General features: G+C 33.1%; 2 protein-coding genes across 2 annotated transcripts; both read right to left on the bottom strand.

The window, feature by feature from the left end:
- Positions 1-975: 975 nt before the first annotated feature.
- Positions 976-2,956, bottom strand: LOC118043966 (protein WHAT'S THIS FACTOR 1 homolog, chloroplastic). The gene has a single exon (XM_035052088.2). It carries the CDS (start codon positions 2,536-2,538, stop codon positions 1,087-1,089), a length of 1,452 nt encoding a protein of 483 aa, XP_034907979.1. The 5' UTR covers positions 2,539-2,956; the 3' UTR covers positions 976-1,086.
- Positions 2,957-14,000: 11,044 nt separating this feature from the next.
- On the bottom strand, positions 14,001-16,564 carry LOC118043937 (probable aldo-keto reductase 2). Its single transcript, XM_035052054.2, has 4 exons — positions 16,057-16,564; positions 15,544-15,716; positions 15,324-15,426; positions 14,001-14,509 (listed from the first exon to the last, which is right to left on the bottom strand). The coding sequence occupies exons 1-4, from the start codon at positions 16,471-16,473 to the stop codon at positions 14,171-14,173; spliced, it is 1,032 nt and encodes a 343-aa protein (XP_034907945.1). The 5' UTR covers positions 16,474-16,564; the 3' UTR covers positions 14,001-14,170.
- Positions 16,565-25,421: the final 8,857 nt, after the last annotated feature.

Genomic DNA, 25,421 nt, shown 5'->3' with positions numbered 1-25,421 from the left:
CTCTCCAGGGAAGAAGATGATTTACCTTAAGGTTTAGAGCTCTCTATACAGCTTTGAACCCACTTGTATTTCTTGCAAGGGTAGGATAGTCAATGTATTTATCATCTATATTTCTTGTATCTTCCCCGAGCCTAATTTTAAACATTGAGACATGGATCGGCTCCCGAGGATATAATAATAAACCTCGAGCCTGTGATTACTTTCTTTTATTTATTCTATTTTCTTCAAAAAAAGAAGAAGAAATGAAATTCATAGCTGAATTAAAATAAAAAACATATAAAAAAACATTAGTATTAGATGCTGTAGTTTATGAAACCACAAGCAATAATTAATTAGTTTCATTAAACTAGAGAAATTAAGTTGTAATTAACTCCACATATAAGTTTAAACTCTGAGTAACTGAGCTTTTCCTTTGTTTTCTCGCTATTTTTTTTATAATAAAAGGCTGGTGTTTTTTCTTTAATTTCTTTAAAAAATTTGAAGCAGCTACTTTCAGAACTATTTCATCCCGTTTATTTTTTATATTTTAAAAGTATTTTTTTAAAACTTAAATTTTTATTTATTTATTTTTTTGCTTCAATTTTTTTCTAATGTTTTTAAATTGTTTTAATATTTAAAATAAAGAACACTTACATGGTCTTGGTACATAAAGCCCATCAGTTCACATGCAGCAGATCAAGTTTCATTTCCCCTGCACTGCCTGGATATAGAAGACCATGCACATTTTGGAACCAAGCAAGTAGACAGGAGAACATTCTCCAGGAGAAAATGCTACATCTATAGGATTTGTGGCTACTGTGGTAGCATAAAGAACAAGCTTGACGTGCAGGCCGAAGGTTTAAAGCTCTTTCATCAAAGGAATTAGGACGCCAAGATTAGCATCCAAACCATTTTAACAAACTTCCATCTATTTCTTGGAGATCATACAGCTTTTTGGTCACTACTTGGGATTCGATCATCTTCGCAAGGTCCAGCTTCAAAAGAAGTATAATTCACTGATATTTGCTAGCATCATTCACATTATACACACACTGCCATTAAAACACCTAGATTTCGCAAAGATAAATAGTACAGTATCAGTCAATGCTACCAAGGTTCCCTGGAGCCTCCTCCATCACTGGTGCCATCAAAGGAAGTATCAGCTGTCCATAACTCTCCATTCTTCCCATAACCATCAAACTCATTGTATTTGTCATCTTTGTCGATAAATTCATAATCAAAGCCTGAATCTTCAGAGTCAAACACATTCTCGAAACCATCATCATAGTCATCAAAAGCGTCGAGCAATTCATCATTCTCATCAACATCAATGGAGTCTCCAGTATCATCGCCATACTTACCGCGCTTTCTCCTTTCTCGTCTCAACCTCTTTGCTTCACTGACCAACTTCATCAACTGATCTTTTATGACTGAAGTTCGATCATTTTCCAGAAGTTTACCATTCTCATCAAATCCCTCGACCAAGAAAACAGAATCCCTTAGGCCCTTCAAGCTCACATAAAATAACTCTGGGTGCCTTATAATCATCCCTCTCAACTTGTTGGACAACCCAAATTCCTTCCTGAAATGTGTCAAGTGGTCTATTAAAGTCCTCTTTTCAACTGTCATGGCCAACACCTCTCTTACAACCGCACAAGCTCTCTTCTCAGCCTCAACGGACTCCTTAGCAAATTCTTCTAAACATGTGTTATATGGACACACATCAGGCAAGTCTCCCAACTTGACCAGGAAATCTCGGTGACGTCTCTTCAAATTAAGACCCTTTCGAAGTGTCAACTGCTTGAATTTCAAAGGCCTGTCCACTATCAACTCACGAGAAACTTTCGGAGCGGGCAAAGGAATAGCCAGCTGTTCATCCCACGATACAAGCTCAAGTGCACGACCGTACGAGGTGTCAACAATCCTGAATTTATCAGGGTGGTCATTGCAGAGGCGAGATCGAAAATTAGCGGGAAGCCCGAGATCAGGTGCAAGATGAACCAGCTTCGACAAGACAAGTCGGCGATGAGAAGAGAGCATGAGAAGCTTCTGCAGTTTGTTGGCTAAATCAGTGGAAATTTCAGACTGAAGACGAAGTTCCTGTGCAGCAAGGGCTGCAGCAGCTGGGGTCAGACGAACACACAGCTGATAGTAAGGCTTGGTGGCATTTAATGGCAACGGAGGTGTCGGCATTGGAAATATTTCAAAAATGGAAGGGTAACGATAAATCATAGAGCGGATTGAACAAGGTTTCGTGAGTGAAAGATAGGAACGGCATTTGGAAAGAATGTGGAGCGGAATGTAATGTTTTGGTTTGGACAACAGCAGCGTTTTAAGCTTTTGAACAAACCGAATCCTACTTTGTCTCACAACGTGCTTGTCTAGTGAAACATCACGAACAATTTTTGGAGCTGAACAAGATATGGAAAGACGCTTGTATCTGGGTTTTCTACAAGTCAGGGAGGGATTTGCATGTAGCTCAGAAGGAGTACTCGATGGGAGGAAGGTGTACTTGAGGAAACAACCGGTTTGGGAAGGGGAAGACAGGTTCAAAGCCATTGTTTTTTCAGTGATATAAGAACCAAGTAAAAGTCTGAGAGACTTTATCACAAACAGTTGGGGAGCATTCAAGAAACAAAGAACGGCCACAGAAAAGGGCAGGTGGGAAATGTTGTATGCACCCTAATGTGAATGAAAACGAAGAAAAGTGTTTCATTAGAGATGAAAAGTAAAGGGGTTCACGAGAACGAATTGAAGTTGCATGAATGCAATCAATTGAGTAAAGAAGATTAGATTAGCTCAAAGACAAGGTGGGTGTTTCTTGAGTTGAGCTTGTCGGTATCAAATCTTTACCTTCTTTAACATGAAATTACACGAAATTGGAAGAAGATGGCAGAGACGAGAGACTTACAGACACTTGGTGGGTGAAAGTTCAAGAGAATGGACATCTAGCTGATACAGCCCCACAGTATCTCCACGGGTGTATTAAATGAAAAATTCTTTCAGGTTTATTTTATATATTTTAAAAGAAATATTAAATAAAATACTAAAATACCTTTTTTTTCCCATAAATCTTATTCCTTTTTAAAAAGTCAAAACTAATAAAATGCATCATAAAAAAAATAAACCAATTAAATATAATTATATAAAAATATTAATAATAAATTTATTAAAAAAATAAAACATTTATTTTTCTCGCTCCAATATAATTAGTTTTTTTTAATTTTTTTTATTAGAGTATATATAATAAAAAAGGTCATATTTATAATATTCAAAATAATATTTTATCAATTTAATTTTTTAAAATAATATTTTTTTTTTAAAAATGCTTTTAAAGTAGAATGACGAGGATATACTTTTAAAAATCAACCCGACAAAGATTGATCTGATTAATATTTAAGTTTATCATATTTTTTTTAAAAAAATTAAAATCATATCAATTCAACTAAAAAAATTAAAAAAACTAATTAATATATTAATAGTCAAGTTTTGACAAGATTACCTAATTAATTAATTTTTTAATCAAATTAATTAAGTTTACATTTTTTTTAAATCAAATTAATTAAGTTTACATTTTTTTTTAATCAAATTAATTAAGTTTACATTTTAAATTTAGGTTCAATTAATTTTTAATTTTATATCGAATGAATTTCGATGTACTTATTGAGTGGTGCAGATTTAAAACAAAAGAGATGAGAGTATGACAATTGTATACCTGGCCTATTTTTTTTTAAGCCACATTCGAGTATTAATATAATTTAAAGTAATTTATAATTGAAATAATACATAATTAATATTACTTGGGGCTATGCTTGTCTTACTGTCAAGCTCATCTGGAGTTTGGTTAGCTTCGTATCTAACTCCTCTCCATTAAGGTGTGTTTGATGCTGACATGTGCCAACTTAATACATATAAAATTTTTAAAAAAATTTTCTTTATCCGATATTTATTGGTAAATATATATAAAGATATACTGAAAAAATCTTGGTTCATCAATAAAAAACAAGAAATGCAATTTTATAATTAAAAAAATTACCCACAACATTCTATAATATAATCAAAATTATATTTGCCTATTAAGTTTTGAAAATTTATAGTTTTCATCCTAAACTTTGATGGATGTGTAACAATTTACTTCTTATACATGACATCCAAAAATGAATCAACAAAAATCATCTGATTACTTACAAGTTTACCATTATTTTCTATTTAATTACTAAGAAACTCTAAATCAAAAAATAACTAAAAGGCCATATATTTGATTTTTTTACCCAAGTATAAAACCCTAAAAACAATAACCAATTATTAAATTGTGCAAATGAAGAAAATGAAGGAAATTCACCATTAGAAAAGGTTAACCGGACAAACTCAAGCATTGAACAATTCTAAGCTAGGGCTTTAAGACTCATATTTGTGTTATCTTGGTGGATTGTTCATCGGAAGTGGTAGGGAGAAATTTGAAGGAAGTTGGGGTGAAATTAAGCAAAGATTACTTGATTTTTGTGCTAATCATACGATACTGCACTCTCTGACTCCAACAATTGTCCATATGAATCTTCTCCAGGTTCTTGCACTTCCCCGAACCTTTCTCAGGGCTGACCAGAAGTAATTTATTTATTTATTTATTTACGTGGGTGTTTGGATCAGCTTGTGCGCATCATGACTAATCCCACGGCTCACTGAACATCCTGCAAACCCAGTAAGCATGTAAGACACCGTGGAGGTGACAGACGTGCACGGTGAGGTTTGAACCCAGGATGCAGAGGAAGGGAATAAGTCCCTTCAACCGCTGGGTCCATAAATAATTTACTAGGCCAAGCTCTAATATGGAATCCATTGCTTTTGCCTTTGATCAACAACTAGCATAAAAAAACAATTTTCTCTCTCTTTAAAACCTACTTGTCATCACCTAGTTATTGAACCCTAGTTTCCTTTATTTTCTAAAAAAAAAAACAAAAAAAAAAACATGTTTTTAATGAGATAAAAAGTTTTTTTTTTAAAATAATAATAATAAAAAAAAAGAATATGAAGTAATTATCTGCACTAATTCCACTTTGAATTGAGTGAGCTTTGTATTTAGTATAATGCCTTGTTTATTTCAAGGAAACCAGATTCCAGGAATTGACTTTCCTCATTTTCCAACGTTTGGTAATCACCCGGAAAGTTGGTCAAAGGAAAGTCTTTTCCGGTCAAAGGAAAAAACCCTTTTGTGCCGCAGGAAAGTGTTTTCCTTTCCTTGTCAAAAGGAAAACACTTTCCATCTTTTACAAAAACACATCTCTGGTCTCTCTCCGAAAACAACAGAAGCAAGAAGAATTGATCTTACTGAAATCAAATCCCTGGACATTTTTTTTCAGGTATTTTTTCCCCTCTCTATTTCTCTATATTATTTCGTTTATTATATGTTTTTATTTTTTTCGTTCATAGATCTGTTCTCTATTTCTGTATATTATTTCCTTTATATGTTTTTAATTTTTTCATTCATAGATTTGTAAGAATTATAGCAAGAAATCCTTTGACTTGTTTAATTTATTGTGTCTGTTACAAAAAAAATCCATGGTTTATCTTCTGTTTGTAAAACATTTTCCCATACCCAACACAAATACAGAGACGCAAACAAGGCACCAGTTTTCTTCCTTATCTTACCTCGTCATGCTCAAACAAAATCACAGAAAAAACCAAGCAAATTCATCACAAGCAAGCCATAAAAATTATAGTTTATTTTCTTGCACATTCGACAACTTCTTTTAGACAAACCAAACTTCCCCATCCCAGACCCAACCCTGTTTCCCCGTCCCCCGATCCAACGCAAACAGAGAGATGCAAAGTTAAGGGGGGGATTAGTGAATCTGTTGCCCTGCCTGCCTGCTCGCCCTTGCCCCTTGCATCTGTGATGTTGCCTGCTTCTTGAGAACAGGAAATGGCGAGAGAAAGGCAGGGGAAGTTAAGGACCGAGAGAGAACAACCGATAGAGAAAGTTGAGGCGAGAGAGAACAGAGAAAATAATCGGGGAAACCGAATACCACTTACCCAGGGGATTAGAGATTGAGGGGAAACTGACAGAGGGGAAACCGGGGGAGAAACCATATGAGAGAAAAACAGTGAAATCATGGGAAATCGACAGAGGGGAAACATGGGAAACCAGGGGACACCGACGGGGGGAAACAGGGGAGGGGGAGGGGAAACCGACAGGGGAATTATAGAAATGAAGAGAAAGCGATGATGTTGGCTTTTAATTTATGGGAGAGAGTTGGGGAACAGTTGGGATTGCAATGCAGGAGTCAGGGGTGGGTTTTGTTTTTTTGTTTTTTTTATATATAATTATAGTTTATGTTTGTAATTTTAATTATAAATTATGTGTTTAATAACATAATGAAATCTAGTGTAATACAACTCTAGGTAGGTATTGTTCCTCTAAAAATAGAGATTAACAATAAAATCTTTCTAATTTGTAACTGATGATTGGGTAGATTAGTTTGTTTATCATCCAAATATTATGGACCGCCTTGCCAAATCAAAATAGTATAGAATTACCTAGCCATGAACTCAATCGTGTGTTGTGTTGCTGCATGCGGGATGATTTTCGAAACTTATTTGTATTTAATTATTCGATAATCAAATTAATTTTAAGAATTAAAATGATTGATCCTCATCGTTGTGAACTTATGAATTGTATATTGTCAGCTTCTTTGAGCATAATTTATTATATTGATTGTGTTAGTATTTTATATGCCTTTTTTAATATTTATTTCCCTAAATTTTTAGGGTTTGTTATCAGAAAACTTCACTTTCATGTTATGGATAGTAAGATAATTCATGCAACATGTATGGGAGCAGCTGTAACTGTGATAACTACGGGGGTAGCTATTATTGAACAAGAAAAAAATAGAATTTATATACCAAGAGAACCACGTATAAATGCAATTGCTCAACGAGAATTCTATATTGACAGCATTTTGAATCGAGGTGATCGACATTGCGTTGAACAAAATGTGTTATCAGATAAAGATAGTAATAGGTTTTATTTTTTTTAATTTATAGGGAAATATTATCTTGGTGATGCTGGTTACGGTATTCGAAAAGGAATCATTTCTCCTTTTTGTGGAGTTCGATATCACTTGAACGAGTTTACAGAACGTACACCAGAAAATGAAAAGGAGCTATTTAATCTTCGACACTCTTCATTGAGAACCGCTATTGAGCGAGGGTTTGGTATTTTGAAGAGTCGTTTTAGATCAATTGATGGAAAATCTTTTTGGTCCTATGAAACACAAGTAGATGTTGTGCTTACATGTTGTATTATTCATAATCATATAATGGGGGTTGATCCTTATGACTTTATTATGGAAGAAATATGTTCGGATAGTGAACCAATTAGACGAACAATCAACTTAAGTCAACGGGAGGAAAGGGAAGAGAATAGGGAGTGGATAACAAAAAGAGAAATGATTGCATCAACCATGTGGAATGACTATAACACTCAAAGAAACAATTAATTGAGTGTTAATTATGTGTTTGTTTTTATTATGTATTGCTTAAGTTTGTATTATCTTTGTTATGTATTTGGAGTAGATATTGACTTTATTATAATTTCTCTTTTAATTATTAATTGTAGTTTTTATATGAAATTTATTAAATCTAAATGTTGTATGATTTTATTTTGTATAAATTTGTAATTTCTTTTTTGTAGAAATGAGTTCCACGCAGAATGAAAAATGCAAAGGCAAGCACTTCACATGGTCTAAGCCTATGTCTCACATGTTGCTTGAGATATTAGCTGAGGAGGCACTTAAAGGAAGCAAACCTTCTTCCACCTTTAAAGCAGAATCTTTTGTTAAGGTGGCTACAGAAATTAGTCAAAAGTTCAACGTCCAATGCGAGCCTAAGCATGTGGAAAATCATCTCAAGACTGTGAAAAAAGAATGAGGAATAATAACCAAACTTAAAAATAAAAGTGGCTTTGACTGGGATGATTGTTTGAAGATGATTACAGTTTTGAAAGATGTATATGATGAAGAAGTAAAGGTATGATAAATATTATACTCTTTGTAATTTTTATATTTACTTTTGTTTCTAAAATGTTATACAATGAACTAAAAAATTGCATATTATAAACTTTATGAACATGCACATCCTAATCATGACAAGTTTCTCAACAAAAAAACTTGATATGTACGAGACAATGACAATTGTTGTTGGAAAAGACATGACAATCGGAAATTATGCGAAATCATATGCTGATGTGAACTTGAAAGAGAACACTGAAGGGCAATCAATTTCAATTGAAAATGAAGGTGAATATGAAGAAAGTTATAAGGGAAAAGAAACATCTTCCTCTAGTACACAAAAGAGGCAACATAGGAAGAGAAATCGCATGTATGAAGATGATGGTATTGAAAAGTTGTCTAAACAGATTGGAGATGTAGCATTTGCAATTCAAAGTCTCAGCAAAAATCAACTTGATGTTAATGCGCTGTATAAGGAAGTGATGAAAATTGAGGGTCAAAGGAAAAAACCCTTTTGTGCTGCAGGAAAGTGTATTAAGTGTAAATGCACCATGCACTTGCTATAAAGCAATGCATTTGTGCAGAGAAGAGGAGGCTATGACATTAAAATAATAATAAAAAAAAACAAAACGCATCCCTTTCTCACTTGAACAAGAAAAATAGGTTTATAATTCTAAAGGATATTTTAATTGATTAAGTTTTGAATTTGCTTTTTAATAATTACAAATTCAAGTTTTCTTAGTATCATTGAAAGTTTACATGATTGCTAATTTTAAAATTTATTAGATTAGTTAGGTACGTGTAAATTTATCATAACATTTATATTAATAATAAAAAAAATACTTATTTCTTTTCGGAAATAAATGATGAAGGTGTCCATCTCTCCCTATAAAACCACCACCATTCACTCAAGATACTAGCAAAAACACACAATAACAACAACTTTTCTATGATAAGAAAATAAAAAATTAGAGAAAACAAATGCAAAAGAAACATCTCCTTTTTTTAAAAAAAAAAAATGATTGCCCCTCACTCTTATTATTTATTCCTCGTCTCCAGCCATTCTCCCCATGCAACAACTCTAATGAATAGCAACAATGTCGTCGTCTCCTCTAAACCCAACAATAGTAACCCATCTCCTTTTAGGGACACCTTCGCTTCTAAACAGCCTTACAACCTCCTTCCTCCTCAAACTAGGCCAACTGTTAGTCTTCCAGATCGCTACCCATCAATAACTTTTCACCACCAGCCCTTTCATCAGCAATAATGGCAGCCAAGTCCTGTAACCTCTTTTCATAAACTAGAATGAAAAAAAAAAAGTATAATAGAGAAAGAGAAGAAGCTAGAAGAGATAGGAAGGAGAGGGAAATCAAGATTCAAAACGGGTTAATCTCCTCCTTTAAGCAACCGTTGATCGCACCGTCGGCATAAAAGTGAAGAAAAGGAGAAAAACTACCTGATCCATTTAACCATGGTCTTCCAAAGTCACCAGAGCATTAGTCCACTCGCCACTAGTCATGGCAGTGCGTGATCTACATGTGCCAATATTATTTTGACAGTCTCTATAGATTCTCGACCGTTCCAACAACTTCTAATCCATTCCCACCGTTCTAGAAGGTTGATTTTGAACTCTTAACAATTTTTTTGAATGAATTATTATTATTATTATTATTGAATCCTTGTTGTTGATTTTTGTTAAGAATTTTAGCTGATTCCATCATCATCGTCGTCGTCATCAATTGTTAAAAAATATTTAAAGTCTTGTGTGTTTGTACTTGTTACATGACAACCCCAATTATATTATGTCATCATGAAATTTATTTTTATTATGAAATAAGGTTGAAAATTAATATCTTATAATGAAGTTGAAAGGATTAAGTCATAAAAGCTTTATCTAATGTATAGTTGTTTGGTTTTGATATGAATTTTAATATAAATTTGATTTGTTTGTGAGTTTTAATGTGCACTGATGTGTTCGTTAAATTATATTTTTGTTGATGTTATTTTTAAACTGTGAATTTTATTATGTGTTGACATTTGTTTTTTGTAAAATTTGTAAGTGCATGCTTGATTAGTTTAGTTAATATACGAGGTAAATTCAATAGAGAAGAAAAAGTTATTCGAAGATAACTTTATTAGTGTTTTTGTAAAACACATTAGTAATCTATTACCAACGTAACAAACTAGGAAGCTTAAAGGCTATCATTATCATTATCACATAAGACATGTATATAAGGAAGGTTAAGTCTAAAGAAATATGTGTTTCGGAAGAAAGTTTTAGAACGTAAAAGCATCAATTACATTAAAGCATGTGTGTCAACTAGCTAAGGAGTTTATGCAGAGTTACACACCATATACTCTTGACACACAAGGAGTGTGTAAGAACTTCTCAAGGAGAGTTAGTCCCTAAAGAGTTGGAGAGCCTACAAACTCGTGTTTAATTTTTTTCAAATGAATTTTTTGGAAGTGTTTCCATGTAAAAATCTATGAATAAAAAAAAATGACGTGTTCATTTTTTATTTTTTTTATTTTTGTATTTAGAATAGGCAAACTTTAGCATGTAAGAACGTTTAACACATTCTATCTTTGAAAACAAATAATAATACAATTTATCTTAAATATGATGTATAAGTTGATGTCTATCTTTCATATTATATAACTAGCCTTTTATCTAAAACTTTTAAAAATCAATTAAGATTTTTTATTTTTATAAAACTAGGTGGTAACCCCTTCTCATATTTTTTACTCTCTTCATATGTAGCTCACCTTGATATTCCCTTCGACACCACTAATCCAAACCCACCAAAGCACCAATATTTTGTAATTTCCAAAACCCATTAGTACTCATTTCACTAGAGTCAAAATTTTCAAGTTCCCTTAAAATGGTTTTTTTTGGTTCCCCTTAATAAATAAAATCCAAACTTGATCTGACCCCATTTATTTGCTGGAAACTAATTTTCTTTTGAAAAGTGAATTCTGAAAAAATAAATTATTTTTTCGATGTTTGGTAGTGTAATAAAAAATAAGTTGGAAAACACTTTCCAATGTTTGGCTATATTATAAAAAATGAGCTGGAAAATAACTTATAAATATATTGTTTTCAAGTTTATTAAAATAATAAGGAACAAATCTTACAAATTAAAAAGTTGAATGATAATGAAATTGAAAAAAAAATATAATTTTATAAATTATCTCAAATAAAATAAATAATAATCAAAATAATAGAGATCAAATCTAAAAAATAAAAATTGAAAGATGAAGAAATTAAAATAATAATAATTAACATTTCATAAATTATTTTAGTGAGGATTCAAAGTATTTTACAACTTTAAATTTTTTTGGGTTTGGATATAAACTATAATTTTCAAAAGAATAGAGACAAATTAAAAAAATAAAAATTATAGATGGAAAATCACACTTAGCATCCTAATGTTTGGTACGAATTGTGATTACCTAGTCTAGTTTAGAAATTTACATTTTATATCCTGGATAAAAAAAAAAAACTTTTGAAATTTGATGAAATGACCATATTGCCCTTATATATATTGAAATGAACCTTTATATTATATTAAAATGAAAACTAACCAAACAATAGATGAGTAGCTCCATTACATTCTCTCTTAGACCAAATCACTCCCCTTTTCTCTCAATTACATTTTCGTTTTGTTTGTAAATGAAATTCAAACCTAAATCAATTGATTTTGTTTAATTTGAGTTCATTAATAACCATTTATTTTTCAAAAATTCCTAATTGTTACTTGGTGGAATTTTTATTATTTTTTGAATGGCTCTTTAGTCATTAAATAAATCATAATGGTAAACCTATAAATAATTAGATATTTTATATTGATATTTTTTAAAAAGAATATTAAGTGTTGGCATATATGTATAAATTTAATCACAATTCAAACCAAACCTCATATAATTTTCAATTATAAAAAGATAATATCAAAGATATTTCTCAATTTAATCATAATAATTTTTCCCTAAAAATACTTTTTCTCAATTGAATCCTTATATGATATGGATATCACATTGAAAGTTAAAAAACACATGTCAAAACATGCAATCACTCATGCAAAATCTAATAGAAAAGGTGATCCATACCACCTGTGCCAATAATATATAAATCTTACTTAAGTAATGTTGGGTTCCTGAATGTCATACACATATTAAAAACAATAAAACAAAATTACTCAGAAGTCTTAGGATCTTGTTAAACAAATCTAGAGATGCTTAGGAATTTTTTACTTGAAGATTTGATCTTCTTCAGCTTCTAATAATTCTTTAAAGAGTAGGTTGTTACAAATCACAAGTCATCTAATTATCCAACCTTAAACAATAATTTATATGAATCACCAGTGAAAAATCTTCTAATATCTATTTAGGAGTGAGGAATTGCTATGCCTAGAGTGTTTGCTTTATATTCTGTAATTTTTGTCTAACAAACAACTACTTCTTAAAATAATAAGAGGCACAACATACCATTTAAAGAAAAAATAAAATGAAAAACCCTATAAATTGATAAAATATTAATTTATCCATTAAATAATATCCATATATTATTTAAGGATAATTTTAGAAATTTAATCAATTAAGTCCCTACTTGATTATTCTAGGACTAAAGTTATAATCCTTAAATTAAATACATTCTAGTGTTTAATTTCTAAAATTATTTTCAATCAAGTCACACTTGATTAATTATCCCAATTCAATTTCTATCTAATAGTTCTTAATGTGTGTGACCCATTAGGTTCTTAATTTCTAACTCTTTTTAAATCTTATTCTATCTTGACCAATGGTTTTTTAGTTAATACTATCTAAGAACATATGAAATATATATATATATATATATATATATATATATATATATTAATTCACATAGAATGATGAATCCTTTCTTGATAAATTGTGTACTTTTTTTATATAGTTCACGCTACACCCAATGTCCGCCCCTTCATTACATCAATTAAGATAACAAGTAACGTGATCAAAATATAACATTCTTTATATAAAATAGCTGAGTGATTTTAAATGTAAGGATCACTTACACAATCGTCATATTAACATTTCCATAGATACATGTGATCTTTTTATATGAAATTCTTATGCATGCCAGTTCAATGTACATGTCTTGTGACAAGAACTTACATATTAGTTCTAGATTTTCTTTATACCTTAACTTATAAGAACAATTGTTTTCTTTAATAAAGAAAAGAACATAATATGTATAAGTCTCTATGACTCTAATAAATATCCAGTGTTTAAGAGAATATCGACCAATAACATTTTAAGAATAAAGTTTTAATGCAATAATAATCTTATAATTATAACAATTTTATAATTTTTTTTATAAAGTATTTTTGTCATATGAATTTTATCTTTACTGTAGATTCAAATATCAAATGTTAAATTTATTAATCTAATATTATATAAATATTAAAGACAAATTAACTCTTTATTAATAATAAATATATATTTACACAAATATAATAATATTATATGTGATCACTTAATTGACTAACTGATTAATTACAAGATATATTATACTAAAAAAATTCAAGGCAATAACATGACTTTCTCTCTCTCTCTTCTAGACACATTGAACTTTCAACGCATACGATATTGACATGCAAATGCTTATACTATATTATATACATCATTCAATTAGGCATGATCACAAATTCCGCAACTGCATAAAGCATAGATTTTAAATCCAAGTATGGACCAAAAGATTTACATGGAAAACTTGTAATTTCAAGTTTAACCGGAGCCGGGTTTTTAGATAAAATATAGTGGTTAAATCCAGTATATATTAGCATATTTTACTTCAATATAGTGGTCAATAAACTCAATATAGATTTTTAGTGATTGACTTATTCATTCAATATAAAATAAATAAATAAATGATACTTTGAGCAATTATTTTCAGGTAAATTTTTATATCAAGTATGACAGGTATAATATAAAGTTTTTGGTCACTCTTAACAATTAGAAATTTAAATGAGGACAAACTAAGAAACACCATCTTTTTATAGCAAAGCTAAAAGAAAGTTGCAATAATTTAGATTACGAAAACATTTATTCTCTTGGTGTACAAACTCTCACAATTTTCGAAAACTTCAAAGGCAGCTGAAACCCAAGAGTAGCTAGCAGCAAGACAACATGACAAGGCAGCATGCCTTCTATACAGCTTTCCATGATGTAAGAGGTGGAGTTTCTGAATCCTTGAATGTAAGCATGCCAACGCCATACCTATCTCCCCTTACAGCATCCGAAGAAGCTATTGATTCGAGCTCAGCCATTTCTTCTGGCGTTAGTTTGACAGACAGAGCTCCAACATTCTGGTTGAAGTTTTCGATCTTGGTGGTTCCAGGAATAGGACATACATCATCACCCTGGTGGTGTACCCAGGCCAACGCCAGCTGCGATGAAGTGCACTGTTTCCTTGCTGCCATTTCCTTAACCCGCTCAAATAGTTGTGTATTGTGTTCAAGATTTTCAGGTCGGAACCTAGGCAAATCCTGAGGCAATTGAAACACAAGTTAATTTCAGCAGCTAAGCCTGAAACAACTCATCACGAAGAAAGCATCATAGATTACAGTTTATGCAACATTCCAGATGTACTTGTAAGATGTCCTTTTTGCCATAACAAAACATTAATCCTAGTACTAAACGCAAACCATCATGATATTGTATACCACGCAGTTTTTTATGGGTGCAAGCACGCCAAATTCCCATGTACAAGGCGAGTGAGCAGATTTTAGGAATTCAAAAGTACTGAAGATTGAATATCAGAGAGAACGATTTAAGCAAAACATTAAGTATGCAGAACTTTTTGTTTGGACATGCATGGGACAAACTAAAGCCACCTGTCTAATACAAGGAGATCCTGTAAATCTGTGTTTTATTTGATTGAATCTTTAAGCAATCCAAGTGTATAGCATATTTGTAGGAATAATGCAAATGTGAAGGAACTGCTAGGTAAAAATATAATGATCTCAAAGCTAAACTTTTACTTTGTGCAAGTTTCTTCTATGGAGTTTAGACCACCAAACCACTCCATAAGATGGCAGAGACTAGTGTTTTTTGAGGCATCTAAGCTAACCAAGATATTGTCAAAAACTCTTTGCTTAAGAGTTTAAGTTATTTGGTGAGTTTTCAAGAACGGTTTTATATTATTCTGTAACGCATATAACTGTCAAAGGAGGAAATGTGATTTGTGACATTCCTTCCTTTCCAAACTGTAAAAGATTATGCTTGTACAATTGGTTATTTAATTACTGGACATGTATTACACAGATCACAAACTCTATGTTCAAAAAGAAAAGAACCTACCTTTCTGAAGTCACCATCTGTAAGGTTCTCAACCAACTTAGGCCCAGAGGAAAAGAATCCCCGTCCTAGAGGACTGTAAGCAACAATCCCAATGCCAAGTTCTCTGAACCATTAGATTGATAAGATCAGAATCTGGATATCTAAGGCATCCCATAAACAGCCTAAGGTTTGGGTTATTTTGATCTCCAAAGGAAATTAGTTTTTCTCATCAATGCCTCACCTGCAGGTAGGAACAATCTCTTCCTCCACATCTCTTGACCACAGCGACCACTCCAACTGCACGGCTGTGATCGGATGAACAGCGTGAGCTCGTCTGATTGTTGAAGCAGAGGCCTCAGACAGACCTATATACTTTATTTTACCTTCCTCAACTAGTTTCTTGAGTTCCCCCATCTAGCAAAGAAAATAATTATGAGTACACAACTGCAATAAATTTTTCAGCTAGAATGCAGGGACAGAACCCACTATTAGCATTGTCGGCATCCAAGTACGAAAGAGACCATTGCAAGATGTCAATGCACATAATAAGCATGACGGTATCATCAGTACCGTGTATAATCTATAGTTTTAGTGGGTTTATGCTGAAGTTTTAGGATTTTTGGATATTCCTGTTACAGATTCTGGAAAATATATCATCAAGTAAAAGAAAATTCTCGAACTATCATCATCGCCATCGAACGATCAAGATTAATCAGAACAATATGCAGAAACAAAAACAATTAAAGAGAAATACCGTAGCTTCAATAGGAACGCTGGTATCAATGCGATGTTGGGTATAAAGATCAATGGACTCAAGTTGAAGGCGTTTCAAGCTGGCCTCACAAGCAAATCTCACATAAGCAGGATCCCCTCGAACCTCAAAACTGCGGTCCTTAAAGCTGGCGCCAAATTTGGTGGCCAATTCGACTCTCTGTCGTAATCCTCCCGCCTTCAAGGCCTTGCCCAGAAGGATTTCGTTGGTGTGGGGTCCATAGATATCGGAGGTGTCGAGTAAAGTGACCCCGGTGTTGACGGCATGGTGGATGAGTGCGATCATGTCCGATTCAGGCTTTGGAGGGCCGTAGGCGGCAGACATGCCCATGCATCCAAGTCCCTGTGCTGATACTTCAAGACCCTGTGACCCCAGCTTGATCCTTTTCACTGTTGCCATCTCTCTTGTTCTTGTTTAATTTGCTTCTCAAGAATGACGGACTGAGTGCGTGTACGAGTTCTCGGTAGCCTAGCAAATAAAACGAAACTGCCATAAATAGAGGAAGTGAATGAAGCGACTTGTCATCCAAGAACAATTTCTAACGTAAGCATCTGCGTAACTGATGATGTTTGAGCTGACGCTCCATTATATGGACATCCGTTGGCTTGAATAGCAAGTATATAAAGTTTTTAGTCACTCAACAATTAATAAATAAATAAATAAATAAATGATACTTTGAACAATTATTATCAAGCAAGTTTTTATATCGACTACGAGAGATATAATATAAAATTTTTGGTCATTCTCAATACTTAAAATAAATGAATGACGTGACTCTCTTTCTCTCTTCTAGACACATTGAAATTCTAACGCAAATGGCATTGACATGCAAATGCTTAGACTATATTATATACATAATTCAATTAGACATGATCACGAATTCCGGAACTTGTTTTCCACTATGCGTAAAGCATAGATTTTAAATCCAAGTATGGACCGGAAGATTTACATGGAAAACTTGTAATTTCAAGTTTAACCGGAGCCAGGTTTTTAAATAAAATATAATGGTTAAATCCAGTATATATTAGCAGATTTACTTGAATTTTAGTTGAATAGGATAAATCCATGACTCAATAAACTCGTCTAGATTTTTAGTGACTCACTTATCCCTTTCAAACATAATTTAAATCTAGCCGATTCAATATAAAATAAATAAATAAATAAATGATACTTTGAACAATTATTTTCAGGTAAGTCAAGTATATAAAGTTTTTAATCTCGATTAGCTGTGACCAATTATAAATTAATCTCGATTAGAAAAAGAATAGATATCTGGCATTTTGTTCTTTTAGAAAAAAATAAAGTCTTGTTTAAGAAGTAGGAACCCTAACGGGTCAATAGAGATTTTATAGTACGAGACTGATTACGCAAAATGGAAGATACTATCATCCTTTAAACGTCTTACCTAATGCAGGCTGTATTGCTGATTTTGTCTAAAATTGCTAAGAATTTGTTCTCTTTTTCCTTTTCTATCATTCCTTTAATGTTCATGACTCTAGCATAAGTGAACAATTCTTACAAATATTTTCAACTCTAGTGTTGGTAAATATTGCGCAAATCAAAAAAATGTGATACTCCTAACTTTGGCGTCAGTGAATATTTTCACAAAAACTGAATTTGAAGAAGAAATTTTCTATGCCATTTTTCTTGTTTTATCCTTTATTATTATTGCCCCTTTTTAGATGGAAATAAAAAAACCTTGCACCATATATTTGCATTTGAGAGTAATAGTCCACAAATTGAGCAAATAACTAAAAAAAAATATGTAAACACAAAAAAAAAAAAAAAAAAGTGCGAGGGGCCCACAAATAAATCAACGAAGACCTCTAAATATTTTTGGAATTTTATAATATAAAAAAGGGGCTTGTTTAGCCAAACATTAAACTAGAATGGACATAAAAATTATGGCTAAGGCATAAGGGTGTGTTTTGCCAAACACACCCTTAGCAACACAAATTGAGCTGGTTAGGCTTAAAGCCTAAGCCCGACCCATTTATTTCTTTTTTCTTTTGCTTTTTCTTTTTTTAGGCCTGGTTCGGTCCAGCCCATAGGAGCTGGGCGAGACCTAGCCAGCCTAACCCGGTTACTGGCCCAAGCCAGTGATCTAACTGGGCAAAACACCCGTGAACTTGTTCACGCGTGCATGGCATAGTGCGAAGATAATTAACTACCTTTGTGCAATGCTAAATGCCTAGAAGATTAAAAAAGAATGAAAAGGGAGAGGAAAGCTTACCTTGTCTAGAGATAGCTCTGGAGATGAACAAGCAAAAAGGGATAGCCACCGTGCAGTGACCCCCACCTTTATTTTGTGTGTTCTCTTCTTTTCTGTTTTCCTCTCTGTCGCCCCTCTGTTTTTTCTTGCTCTCTACTTTCCTCCCTTTTTTTCTTTTGGCGACCCAATGGCCTTTTATAAGGGCCAGAATCCATTTGTTGTTCCCTAGTACGCCTCTTCTTTCCTTGACAAAGGATAAGTCCTGTGGGGACTTGGATATAGGATTCAATCCTTATCTCCCTCAGTGTTTATCTCTATGTGCGGATATTCTTGAAACACCATGTTTTGGGTGGACTGGGACACTGACAGTCTTGCCCCGACTGGGCTGTTGGTGGTGATCTCCTCCACGTTGTTGGTACCTTGTGGTGATGATGTACATAGGGGTGAACTGATGGGCTGATGATGGAAGTCGTGGGTATTGCCATGTGTCTGGTGACTAGTTTTTTTTTTCTTTTCATTTTTGCAGGAAGCTTTCCTCTCTTTTTCGAAGGAAGAAGACAGTGAATAGTAATTGACGAACGATGTCGTTTTGGCTGGAAATGGCAATCTCTCAATTTGGTCCTCCAAGTTTCAACATTTTTTAATCGGGCCCTTGGATAGAATTTTAGCCCCTTTTACAAAATGATCTATGGACCTTAATCACTTGTAATTTTGTCCTTAATTAACTCATAAATTTAATATTTGTTCAATTATGCCCCTGATTTCATTAATTAACTAATTATAAGCCTAATTAAGTCCTCAAACTTATCCATTCTTTAATCAAATTCATGACATCATTAATTAAACCCACTCAAAGTTTAATTGGAACCCCATACAAGTTAATTCTTTCAATTTCTTTCAAAACTAACTTCCAAAGTCATAAATCCAACATGATTAACCCCTCAAAGCTTTCAATTTGTGCTGTCTTGAGTCAAAACCTTAAATTTTCATTCATTTTTATTTTTTCATTTATTTTGTCCAAAATTGGGTTATGACAGTTGCCCTCTCTTTACAATACTTACGATGCAAAGGCATTGGAAAATTCATTTTCTTCTGACTTTGTATAGTAAGTTTTGTAAAGAAAAATAAACGTAAAAACTCTTACCCCTTTTTTGTTTTGTTTTTGTTTTAAATGGTCTAATTGTTCGAGGCAACCTACCCGATAGGAAGAAGAAATGCGAAGGATTTTGCAAGTGGTTTTATTTTTCTAGGAGACCTGCCCGATGAAGAAAAAAACACAAAAAGGGTTTCGCGAGTGGTTTAATTATTCCAGGTGACCTGCTCGATAGGAAGAAGAAATGCGAAGGATTTCACAAGTTGTCTCATTTTTCCAGGTGACTTGCCCGATGAAGAATAAAACACGAAAAGGGTTTCGCGAGTGGTCTATCATCTCTTCATCCTCTGATTCTTTTGAATCTAAAAAGCATGAACTTGATGATTCCTTTCAAGACTTCCATGACCCTTATCAACTTATGATCCAGTCAAACGAACCTTCTAACCTTATTTAGTCTTTTCTTACTACCTATTCCCAACAAACTATTCCTAAAATCCTTACCCATAAACCTCTTGACAATACATTTGAAGAAGAGACTTTTAATGATGAAACTCTTGTAACTTCTGAAGAATATTTCACCGAAGATGATTCTTCTAACACTTGTTCTATGCCACCACTACTAATGATTGTCCTTCTCCAACACAGACATCAGATCTCCAATCATCACAAACTCAGCAAGAGCCTACTTCAACCTCTACCACAAGAGTTAGTGTGGGTGAACCAGTTAGTAGTGATGATGAAGTAAATCTCAATCCTCGCTATTATCAACCCCATATCCATTCTCCGAGTACATATGGTTATTTTACTCTATATGATATCCCACGAGTAAAATGATGAGACACAATCCTTGGAAACCATATATAAAGGAGGTTCCAATCGGATGATTTGTCATTAATAGCTCATTATAAATTATTAACATGATCATATTAATAATCTTATTTACATAACACCAAACTTTTAAATATTGTCAGGAATTCATGATGTTAACTGATGTTAACAACAAATCAAGTTCCTTTCATAGCCTAGGTGTAGGTAATACCATACGGTTGGGCTATGAGAGTGCCAAGCATTTGTTGTACCAAGTACTATACAATATAAATCTAGATTAACCATTTAACAAGCAAGGTGTTAAGAATTAGTAAGATAAAAAGATAAGACATGTTAATATTAAAAATTAAAGTCCATGTTGAATTTACACTATACTTATTCTTACACAATTAGTGTAACATTTTCACCTTGACATAATAAACTTAGCTAAACATAATGAAGAAGAGAAACATAAATAAACAAAACAAGAACATAAATAAGATACAAGTTAACTAAAGAAAGGAAAGGAAATGAAAAGCATAAATAAGATATTAATGAAAGCAAAACTTAAAAATTACAAAAAATATAAAGAGAGAAATAAAGAGCATGAACTTGATCTGAACAACCAAGCTCCCAAATACATGGAAAATGCCTCCTTTTATAAGCCAAAATTCGGAATTATTGATTTGATGACTAATTGTTGAGTGGGTGGCCAACTCTTGACTTTGTGAAAATCCTTATCTTCTTGTCTGAATAAAACAAAAATGCTAGAACTGGATCCACTTAAAAACATGAAAGTTACAGGAAATTGTCTTAACAAATATGTGTAAAAATTTGAGGTCATTTGAACTTCTAGAACTCCAGATATGGGCCAAACACTGAACAGTGTTCAGGCTTCAAGATAGATTCGGACTTCTCTATTGTTGCTATAATTTGAACTTGAAAACGGCCTTCTTAGATCTTGATGAAAACATGAAAGTTGTAGGCCTATGTCTTACTGAATCTGTGTAAACATTTGAGGTCATTTGGACATCTAGAACTCGAGATATGATCCAATTACCGAACAGTGTTCCAGTTTGGACTGCACCAACATCTCTTTTCTAAGTTTGGCCCTCTCTTTGTCCTTTCAATTTCCATACTTGAACTCATCAATCAATCCTTTGATTTATGTGATAGGCCTGCATTTAAGATGAACATTTACCATATATTAAGGCATTTTATAGTATTAGACTTGTTATTATAAAACATGCTTTAGTTAAGGAGTTATTGATACTTTAAGTGCAAAATGATGATATAAAACCTTGATAAATATGCAATTTTAAGTACTAATCAGCATCCATACCTAGAGATCTCGCTGATAAAACTTTCAAATTATTCAAAACCAGAAAACAAGTTATTAACAATTAATCTCTTGGCACCATATTTCATTAGGTGTCTTAACAAAATGTGTGATCAACATAAATATTTCACCAAGATATTACAGCCTGATAAAACTATGCTCCGTGCTTGCAAACGACCAGATTTGCTGATCAAATGTTCAAACATTGCTAATTGCAATTGTTCCATAAAAAAGAAGAAGCATTTCAAGAAAATCCATAGATCTTCTTTTAATGGTCGTAATAAGAAATGGAAGTTCTTAAAACATTGCCACACTAAACTCCCTAAGCACTTTTTCATCTGTAAGGGCAAAGATCACTTTACAAAGACCTGTCCACAAAAGAAGGCCCAGTCATTAAAGTTAATTGATTTTCTGGCCTAAAATACAAAGTTCAATCCTGATGATGATGAAGTTGAATCCTTATTCTCTCTCATAGATGAGATCACTCTTGATACCATAATTGCTGTTGCAGATGAAAGTTTTGATGATGAGATCTATAAACTTTACCAAGCCCAACCTACCAGTACCCCTTCACATCCAATACCTTTAGCCACTGTTACCATTCTTACCTCCACATATGCTAAGCCCATCAAAGCCATAGCCTTATTTGACACAAGAGCCCATAGAACCATTCTTAACCCTAAAGTTCTTCCACTACATTGTTGGGTCCCATATACATAATACTTCCGAGCTGTAGATGATCAAGTATTATACACCCACTTCAAAATTAAAAAGCCCATTACCATACAAATCATGCCCTAATGTTCAGTCAAAACCCATGTCCTTGGTTTTTTTTTACATGGTAAAGATTTAGTTATTGGGTTTGATGTTTATTTCAAATCCAAGTTCAGAATCCTTCTTTATGGTATTTAGTATAAAGCCTATTTTCTCTTATATACAATTATCCCTTCACTCTATGAAATCCAACCCTCTCTCACAGAAACCATTTCCCTCATCAAAGCCCAAATTATCCAACACTCATGTTCAAACTCTCATCAAGAATTTCTTGCTAAACATTATGGCAAAATCTATAGTTTTTTTTTTTTTTTTATTTAGCTTCCTCTCAAGTATAATGAAGACATTAATCCCACGAAAGCCAGTCATTCAGGAATGAATCCTGAGCACAAGACTCTAGCTCAAGATGAATGTGTCCAGCTACAGGCTTAAGGTCTCATTGAACCTACAGACTCATAATGGTCTTGTGAAGCCTTTTATGTTAATAAAAGGATTGAACAAAAACAAGGCAAGCTCAGATTGGTAATTAATTATCAGCCCTTGAATCATTTCCTGCAAGATGATAAGTTCCCTTTGCCAAACACAATGACATTATTCTTATGCCTTTACAATGCCAAAGTTTTCTCCAAGTTTGATCTCAAGACCGGATTTTGGCAACTTGGCATTCATCCTAAAGATAGATACAAAACAAGTTTATACATACCAGACCATCATTATCAATGGCGAGTCATACCTTTTGGTCTCAAAGTGGTACCCTTATTATTTCAAAAGGCCATGATTAAAGTATTTGAACCCATGATTCGATCAACTTTAATCTATATTGATGATGTGTTACTTTTCTCTAAAGATAAGAGTCACATGCTACTTTGTTAAAGCAATTTACAGAGATTGTTCCTCACCATGGTATCATGCTTTTTGAAAGTAAGAAGCTTATCTGTCAAAAGAAAATCAAATTTCTTGGTATGATATTTGCAGATGGTGCTTATACACCTGACAGTTATATAGCTGAAGAACTCTAAAAATTTTTAGATGCCCCCTCACGAGAAAGCAAGTCCAATAGTTTTTGGAAATTGTCTAATATCTCAAAAATTTTATCCTTAGAGTTGCACAGATGACAAGGCCATTTCAGCTCATGCTCAAGAAAGATGCGGACTCTTAGACAAAAAAGCAAACTCAAGTTGTTAGATAATTAAAGACACCCACACAAAATTTACTTGCTTTAGTCATTCTATAAATAGAACAAGCATACTCTAACCTGATGCCAATGATAAGTATTGGAGTGTTGTACTCCTAGAAGAAAAAGATGGTCATCGACACATATGTGGCTATAAAAGTGAGTCATTCAAAAAGTCAGAAACCCACTACCACTCCACTTTCAGGGAAATCTTAGTTGTAAAGTATGGCATCCAAAAATTTAAGTTTCACCTGGCAGCCTATCACTTTACAGTTGTCATGGACTGTTCCTTACTTCAAAAAATGCTACAGTTTAAGCGCAAGATGCTTCCTCATCCATAGCTTATGAGATTAGCTGAGTGGTTTTCCAAGTACACCTTCACTATCGAGCATATAAAAAGGAACAAGAACTTGATCCTAGACATGCTCACCAGACCATCCAAATCATAAACACTACTCATTTCCCTGATTCTTATGGCCTCATCTTCCACTCTTCCTCCACCTGAAAAAGAATTCCTTGCATATGACTTACCCCCTCTTGCTCAAGATATGGTTCTTAACCATACTCTTGACCTGCAAGCAAAAGAAAAACTATTTAGCCTCCAAGACTACCTTCTTCTCTACTATGATGTCTTCCCCTTGTTTCAAAAGCTTAGGCATCTATCCTAAATATCCTTTCATTCACCTCTTCACCTTCAAACCTGCTGGATTGTTCCCCAAAGAACTCTACTTTTTCTTATGGTATTTTTGTCACCAGTACCATATTGTTATCGAGTTTCCCACCAATTTTTTTCTTTCTCAGGACATCTTGGCTGGCATACTCTTGGAACTATACTCTAAAGTTCCTTATATGGTTCTACAACCCCACATAATGGATCTCTCTTCTCTAACAGGAAAAATCCAAATAGCCCTATGCACAAACCTGCTGAATTGAAGTACATCGCAGTACACTTTGTAATAAATCTGTTAAGCAAGCTTTTTCCCATCTATTCTGTATTTTCATATTCCACAGGCCTTTCAAAGCTTCAGCAGATAATCTGGTTATGAGTTTTCCACAAGCTGCAATATACAAAACTCATCCATACTCCATGTATGAAAACCCCTTAGATAACCTCCGGGACATCAGGACCTTGCAAAAAATAGTGTGCCTTAAAAGCAACATCATTCTTGATGAAATATGGCTTAAAGAAATAGATCCTGTTGAAGAAATTGACTATGATCTATATGACTATCAATATTCTAGTCATCTTCATAACTTGCAGAGGCAATACAAAAAACAAAAAACTCAAATAAATAATTTTGGGAATACCAAAGCTTCTGGAACCAAATAAGATAGAAATACTTGTAGAAGATGACTATGTGTTGGCCCTATAAGTCCAAACTATTCGTGATCAGGATAACCTGTCAGACCAGAATCTCTTTCTAGATCATGAACCTATTGTCGGTTGATATTAGTGTTGTCGGTTGATATTGGTGTTGTACTAACTTGTCATTTGTGTCATAAGTCATGTGAGGGTGCATTATTAAATGTGCTTTAATGCTTTTTGATGTAATGAATGATGTCAGCAAAAACCTCAAAGTACTATATATAGAGGCTGTGTGTAATGTTGTAAGGGCAGAACCTTAGGATGGTTGACTATAAGCCTTTTAAATAAAGAACTTGCTTTTCTAATTCTCTATTCTTCAAGCTCTTTTACCTCTTTACATTTTAAACTAGAAGCTTTTGTTATCATCTGATAAGACATGACACTCTAGTGAGTAGCTGGTAAATGCTTAAAAGGTTGGTTGTGTTAAGCCACTCTGTCAGAGTATATGTCTTACAATTGTTGTATCAGAGCTGCTACTTAAGATTCATTGTCTGTTGACTATTTAACATATAAATAATGAAATGAATTTGGATTTCTTGGTATCTCATTATAGTATATGTAACATATTATGTTACGCTACAA

Source organism: Populus alba, chromosome 2 (assembly GCF_005239225.2).
Source record: "Populus alba chromosome 2, ASM523922v2, whole genome shotgun sequence".
Taxonomy (NCBI): Eukaryota; Viridiplantae; Streptophyta; class Magnoliopsida; order Malpighiales; family Salicaceae; genus Populus; species Populus alba.
The sequence above is the reverse complement of the archived record's forward strand: the minus strand, read 5'-3'. Positions and strand labels throughout refer to the sequence as shown.

What these genes read in the sequence shown, in the direction of transcription:
- LOC118043966 (XM_035052088.2), bottom strand. Translation starts at nt 2,538, where the DNA reads ATGGCTTTGAACCTGTCTTCCCCTTCCCAAACCGGTTGTTTCCTCAAG.
- LOC118043937 (XM_035052054.2), bottom strand. Translation starts at nt 16,473, where the DNA reads ATGGCAACAGTGAAAAGGATCAAGCTGGGGTCACAGGGTCTTGAAGTA. An exon ending in GCGTTCCTATTGAAGCTACG is followed by an intron (nt 15,717 to 16,056) that starts GTATTTCTCTTT and finishes TTTCTTTGCTAG; the next exon opens with ATGGGGGAACTCAAGAAACT. An exon ending in GAGATTGTTCCTACCTGCAG is followed by an intron (nt 15,427 to 15,543) that starts GTGAGGCATTGA and finishes CTAATGGTTCAG; the next exon opens with AGAACTTGGCATTGGGATTG.